The sequence below is a fragment of the Andrena cerasifolii genome, chromosome 2, assembly GCF_050908995.1.
Source record: "Andrena cerasifolii isolate SP2316 chromosome 2, iyAndCera1_principal, whole genome shotgun sequence".
NCBI lineage: Eukaryota > Metazoa > Arthropoda > Insecta > Hymenoptera > Andrenidae > Andrena > Andrena cerasifolii.
In genome coordinates, this window is record NC_135119.1 from 24,464,476 (window position 1) to 24,471,196 (window position 6,721).

Consider the following 6,721-nt stretch of genomic DNA (forward strand, 5'->3'; position numbering starts at 1 on the left):
CGCAGTGTACGATTTTTTCCAGGCATTTCTGGTAATTCGATTAAAAAGCGTTTCTAACAGAAGTTAGATTTTATAAATTCAGAAAATGTCTATGTTACCCCTCTTTCTCGCGATGCCCTAAGCACGTGCTTATTGTTTAATCCAGCACTGATTATGACATCCCCGAATTGAAATTACGTACAGTGGCTCAAATTAATATTCGGACACTTTTTAAAATCGCATAACTTTTTTAGAATTGATCCAAACAACTTGAGTTTTTTTGAGAAGCTAGTAGGATTAGTTTGCTAACCGACGCGTTTCGTCGTTTTGAAAAAAAAATGTATTTGGTTGGAATAGCGAATAGAATAGTAAAGGTCGATTTTTAAACTTTTTTTTGTGAGCTTGTAATGAAAATTCAAAAAAAAAACTTGTAGCTCCGAGCAACGTTAACCGATTTCGATGAAATTTTAGGCACGTATACAACTTACTGCAATCTACAAACGGGGTTTCTTGAATTTTCATTACAAGCTCACAAAAAAAAGTTTAAAAATCGACCTTTACTATTCTTTTCGCTGTTCCAACCGAATACATTTTTTTTTCAAAACGACGAAACGCGTCAGTTAGCAAACTAATCCTTCTAGCTTCTCAAAAAAACTCAAGTTGTTTGCACCAATTCTAAAAAAGTTATGCGATTTTAAAAAGTGCCACTGTACTTACAGTGACTCACAAATTTTCGGAATAAAGAAACCGTTGCATTCGATCATCCAAATCTGTGAAGATTTCCCAATAATTTAATTTCTTATTAAAACCAGAGTAATTAACCAACGGTCAGATGTGAAAGGCAAAAATGGCAGGGAGATCAGAACAAAAGCAATACGCTTTACACAATTCCTTCAATTTATTTTTTCCATAAACGAGCCCGATCCGTTCAGAGAAATCGCTCGAAAAGGCGAATACACTGGAAATCTGACTACAAATATTCCAACGCGAGAAACGTACCGTAAAGGCTGATCCATCCTAGTATCCAAAAGCTGAACAGAAGTTTACCGATCATCTCACGTTCTTGTCCCAGCGGGAAGCCAAGCTCTTCTCAAAACTCCATCGCCCGCGTGCTGATTCGATGACCCAAGCAGCACGTGTTCACCGGTTCGCGGCAAGGGACTCTCTCAAGCAGCCGAATGTCGGCGTGCTCTTGGGCTCTCGTCCGCTTCGACCGACGCGCAAACAACGTAGAAGAACTAACTGGATCCGCTCGAAGTCGGGCAGGCAAAAAAGCAGACGCTCGATCTGAGCCGGGTGACTCGGATTTTGCGTTTCCCTCTCTACCGATTTCTCTCGCCCTTTGAAGTTACCAGGCTGCTACTCTCTCGCTCCTCGACGATCAATCATTCGATCTCCGATTATCTTCTACCCGGTGGTTCCAGTTTAAAGGAGTCCAGTTAGCTTGGCGCGATTTTCACGCTAGACAATGGTTTACGAAGACCGGGATCGGTAGTGGCTCGGAGGAGCCGCGGTTGTCAAGGAGAGACGCCGGTTTGTTTTTTCAGCTGGCTGAACTCTTCAACTTCTCCTGCTTTCTCCTTCGAAAGGCTCGAGGTGCCTCGAACGCTCGGCCGATCGCCGGTCATCCGGTAGATCGTCCAGGATGCGTCACTCGATTCGTCGAAACTCGTCGCGGGTTTCGTCGAGCACTTGTTTTGTTTTCTACAAACGTTCACATCGTCGCTCGGTGGACGGAGGATCGAGACGGCGCCGTTCCATGCCGACGGTTACGCGCTCGATCGGCGGCCACGAGTCGAGCTGCTCGGCTGGCGGAATTCCAAGGGGAATTCGGCTCGATCGGGGTGGAGGAAATCGGTACCGCTCGTGGATGTCTCACGCGGCTCTCCGTGGATCTCGCGTTTTCATTTGCCCGGATCGCTTTCGAGGCGATCTCGAGCCTCGGTTTTTCACGGAGCGGCGCACTCCGGCAAAACGAGAAGCCTGGAGCGCCAGCAGAAACTAAGAGAGAGTTCGTGCTGTCGTTCTACACCTGCAGCCTACGTACAGAGCTGCTGCCTCGTGGCCTACTATAACAGAACTGACTCCCACCATGGTGTTGCGCCGTGTCTCTTTACCTGCTACAAGCGAATGGTGTTTACGCGTCGCCTCTCCCGGCGGCGAGCATTCCCACCGACGCGATTCCTTTGGACACGTCGTCGATGATTCTGGGTCTGCCATCTCGAAATTATTGGGGGACTTCGAAGGGCCTCGCCTGAGTCCCTTGCGGTGCTTGGCAAGGGCAGTGTGCTGGGGCTCGAATTCTGTGGTAAGCAGGGATCAGAAAATATGGATAAATACGGTAATTCAATTATTTTTCTAAGCTCCGTGATTTTAAAGGATTCGAGGGGGCTTTGTTTTCTTCGCTGGCGATTAAATGCCACTTAGGTAATTCTTAGTGCGCATTAGCGCCTTATTCAACCAATACGCCATATAGGAGGTTTCAAAATAAGTGGTGCGATTTAAAAGTACAGTTATCTTGTAGATAACACTTTAAGTGTTATTAAATTATAACAAAAAAGTATAGTATAGAATTTGGTTTTTGGCACCTACAGTGTTTTCGACGAGGACTCTTCAATTTTTCTAGAAGCAAGGAATCGAAACTGTGTTAAGTTTTTCACAAAGGAATCTTATTCAGAGCATCGTGTTTACCTTTTTTTATTTTTATTTGTATTTTTATCGTTTGTAAATGGGAAAGGGTTCCCTTTAGTGTACAGGGGTAAGAGGGTATATATGAAAACAAAGGGAAAAAAAACATTAAGACAGATAACTAAGAGGACATAAAATAATTTGTCTGGCAAGCTCCGGTAATCGAAGTAATCGCGTTAGTGAAGTGCAGAGCTAAGATAGAGAACAGCTGTGGTAGAGAACAGAATATTCAGATGACGTTTGAGTGCAGAATGAGATATGGCGAAAAGGTCAACTGGTATACTTATTAGCTACTTCACAGATACGGTTAATTGGATCAGAGTAGCCAGAATTCGACTTAAAAGAAGTGGTATAAAACAGTCTTGCATCCCTGAACTGCCCAGGCGGAATATGAAAATTAATAGAACACAGTATCTGTGGACAGTTAACTAGACCATTGGCGATCTTATAAATAAATAGTAAATCAGATACAATTCTGCGGTCTTGTAAAGTAGGAATGTCGAGAGATTGCACGAGCTTCTCAAAGGGAATTCCCTACTCCCGTACTTTAGAACACCCTGTATATCGTTGCTCAACACGTCGGCCAACAAAGGCCGCAAAATTTTCCTAGGGTGTCGCAATAGGGAAGTTTCACCACCATCCGAAGCATCCGCACAATTACACGCTAACAACGCATTACCAAATATTATATCACCGTACTGGAACCAAAAATGGATTCGTGTCTTCCCCGCTTAGCAATAGAAAGGAACTGCGACTCACTTTCGCGAACAATCGTTGAACGGGGATCGATTAAATTAAGACAATATAATCCACGAGGTCATCTGTCCCCTTTGTCACTTTACTATTATTTCTTTCAATTCTATTATTTTCCGCGGAACCCGCGCAGATACAATGCGACGCTGAGAGTTCATCAGCACTGAGTCGTGAAAATAACACCTGCGTGATAATCACAGTCGTACGTGTCGTCGACAGACTATAGAATAGAGGGACAATATCGGTTGCGTAAGTTTGTCTAACAGTTTATACGGCTTTGCGAATAGGAAGGCACTAATGGATAAAAATGCAACATCCGAGTAACGCAATGGCAAGTCGAACTATCGAGAACACTTTGGCGTGTTTGGAAGAGTTTTCCGTTGATAATAATAATAGCAATAATCATGATAATAACTCTAGACGAAAATTTGATGGTCGTTTCACTTTATAAATTTCACTGATAACCTCAAGAGTAGTGCCCATGATCCTGAAACATCCTGTAGACTCTACGCCTCGATGTCCACTCGTTAAGGTTCTCCCAGCGACACGACAAAAATGTATTTCCTTCTCGGTCTTCCTAGCTTCCTTAACGATAGAAAGCGACACTTTCCATCTTCGCTGCTTAATGTTTTCGTTCGTCACTTTCGTTCGCTCCATATCTCGATGTGTACCGTTGAAAGTTCATCCGCAGCGGCTTCGACAATTACTTATGATTAACGCGAGGGCCAAAAGACGCGGACGCGGTGGCCAGAGAAAGTTCACCGGGAGGAAATCGCCGTGGTTGTCGATGTTTGTCAAAGAGAAGAGGAACGCTAATAATCGGTGCGATCGCCTTGCGCGGCCCGACACGAATTTTCTTGTCACGGGCGGGCTGCAGGATGTAATTTTTTCACTGACACGTGTTCGGGTGCAACGCGCGAGGTGAAAACGTGCGTTTACGTTAATAACGAACCGCGCGCGGGACACTTATTCGACGCGAAGAAAACTGTAATCGTTTACTTTCACTTTTCCATCGATAATCGCGACGTGTGTGATGCTCATAGCCAATAGGTTCTACGTGCTCTCCTACCGTGGTTCTAGTAACGACGGGACGTGAGTTTTAGAACACCGAATATGGCTGCAGCGGCATGGAAACGTTTTTCTCTTGCAAGCCTTATTTGCCGCCCGATAATTCTAACCTTAATCTTAATATATAAAGCAGAAGCCTTCTATATGTTTGTGTTTGTCTGTCGCCTAAAAACTTTCGGACGATAAACTCTGGGATCACGAAATGTGCATCAGCTTATTATGTCTGACTGAAGTCGGGAATCCACCGGGAAGCTAATCTAACAATAAGCTAACCTATGCTATGCGATGTTTTAACGTAGCTTTTGGTGGAAACGGTTCCATAATGGCTTGGCATAGCATAGCACAGCACAGCATAACATAGCACAGCATAGCATAGCACAGCATAGCATAGCATATATCATCGCATAGCATAGCTTAGCTTCCCGGTGGATTCCCGGCTTAATCTAGTGATCCTCTAGGGAGTGATCGATATAACCGCGGCCATCTTGGAGCAAAACCGGAAATAAACATATCTGTTTCTATCAGTATTTCTCTCTCTCTCTCTCTCTCTCTCTCTCTCTCTCTCTCTGTCAATATTTCTCTCTCTCTGTGTCAATATTTCTCTCTCTCTGTGTCAATATTTCTCTCTCTCTGTGTCAATATTTCTCTCTCTCTCTGTGTCAATATTTCTCTCTCTCTGTGTCAATATTTCTCTCTCTCTGTGTCAATATTTCTCTCTCTCTGTGTCAATATTTCTCTCTCTCTGTGTCAATATTTCTCTCTCTCTGTGTCAATATTTCTCTCTTTCTCTGTCAATATTTCTCTCTCTCTCTCTCTTTCTGTCAGTATTTCTCTCTCTCTTTCTTTCTGTCAGTATTTCTCTCTCTCTCTCTCTCTCTCTCTCTCTCTCTCTCTTTCTCTCTTTCTTTCTGTCTCTTTCTGTTAGTATTTCTGTCTCCTTCTTTTTTACAGTTTCTTTCTCTACTTCCGCTTTTGCTCCAAAATCGCGGCAACCAATAATCAGAGACGATACACGTTGTTCCGATCACTCCCTAGAGGATCACTAGCTTAATCCAGATGAATGTGACCATTTTCAAAAAAAAACTAAACAAAATTTTTTTTTTATAAAATCGGAATCTAAATTCCGGGCGAAGCCGAGTAGTAAAGCTAGTAACTTATAAATAAAGGTAGGTCTCTGGTATACAGCTACATTTTTATTGGGCCATTCTTAACGTTACAACGAAGAACATTTTGAAGCTACCTGTATGATTAATGGAGTTCTACGAATACAAAAGATCATGAAAAATAATGTGGACAGTGCAGCTGCTGCATCGCTTAGAGATATTCATCAGTATATACAACAGTATCAGACTAAATACAGCAACTTTCCCTTAATGAAATGTGCAAAGCTCTCTGTCTATGCATCAAATATACAAGGAAACTATGAAACTGAAGTAACGGGTATCACATCTTGAACTTAAAATATTTCGACTCGTCGAAATCATCTTCGACCTCTTCAATTATCTTTACTTTAGACACAGGTGTACGTGCTTGTATCCTCGCTTGACGCTGCTCTTCCGAAATAGCATCCACATTAAGAGGAAGCGTGATTATCATTCTCGGCACGTCGTAGTCTACGTTAATGCTACTACCATCCGAGAGAACTAGGCGAGTAGGATAGGTGCGCCTATATGTCTTTCTATGTGCTTTCGTTATTGCCGCCGTCCAGCAATTCAGTTTCCTGCAAAGGCATGAGGCAGTCTGTGTTGTTCGTAAAAGCGGAGTTACATTCATTCTGAAATACAAGAATATTCACATTAATGAAAATTATTGTGCCCGCGAAGAGGTTAGGACCGACGCACGGATCGTTCAAGTTGAAAAGCACGGTAAAATCAAAACTGAATCATTGATCGTTAACATTACTCTCTCCAGCATTATTCAACAGTAATGTCAACTGATTTTGCATGAAATTCGAGTAAGAGAGCAAACTTGCCTGTCTATTCCGAATGACACCAATAACCTCACATAACAATACGTTCTGCGCATGCCCAGTGACATCACGTGACACAAATCTGCGACCAACAGATGGCCGCGCGATTATCGAAAGCAAATCGAGAGTATCGACGGTTCAAATTACGAAAACCAAGGCGGGTCCGAAGCGCAGAATTTTGGGCAGAAGACAGTGAATCAGTCGAATTTGTGCATCGTGCTGCGGCGTGGAGGTATACACGTTCCAGGGCACGCTTGAATCCTG

The 6,721-nt window shown here is 43.2% G+C and overlaps 2 protein-coding genes across 3 annotated transcripts in view; both read right to left on the minus strand.

The window, feature by feature from the left end:
• Nucleotides 1-2,271, minus strand: part of LOC143378740 (uncharacterized) — a 35,988-nt gene extending 33,717 nt beyond the window's left edge. For both annotated transcript variants that reach the window (XM_076830675.1, XM_076830674.1), the window contains exon 1: nt 979-2,271. In XM_076830675.1, coding sequence (XP_076686790.1) covers nt 979-1,033 — 55 coding nt within the window. In that variant the 5' untranslated portion in view covers nt 1,034-2,271. The remainder of the gene's footprint in view (nt 1-978) is intronic.
• Nucleotides 2,272-5,661: 3,390 nt separating this feature from the next.
• Nucleotides 5,662-6,685, minus strand: Mrpl55 (mitochondrial ribosomal protein L55). Its single transcript, XM_076807674.1, has 2 exons — nt 6,461-6,685; nt 5,662-6,262 (listed from the first exon to the last, which is right to left on the minus strand). The coding sequence occupies exons 1-2, from the start codon at nt 6,523-6,525 to the stop codon at nt 5,932-5,934; spliced, it is 396 nt and encodes a 131-aa protein (XP_076663789.1). The 5' UTR covers nt 6,526-6,685; the 3' UTR covers nt 5,662-5,931.
• Nucleotides 6,686-6,721: the final 36 nt, after the last annotated feature.

Coding starts and splice junctions, on each gene's coding strand:
- Mrpl55 (XM_076807674.1), bottom strand. CDS start 6,525: ATGTCACTGGGCATGCGCAGAACGTATTGTTATGTGAGGTTATTGGTG. Junction 6,263..6,460: donor GTGTCATTCGGAATAGACAG/GCAAGTTTGCTC, acceptor CTTGTATTTCAG/AATGAATGTAACTCCGCTTT.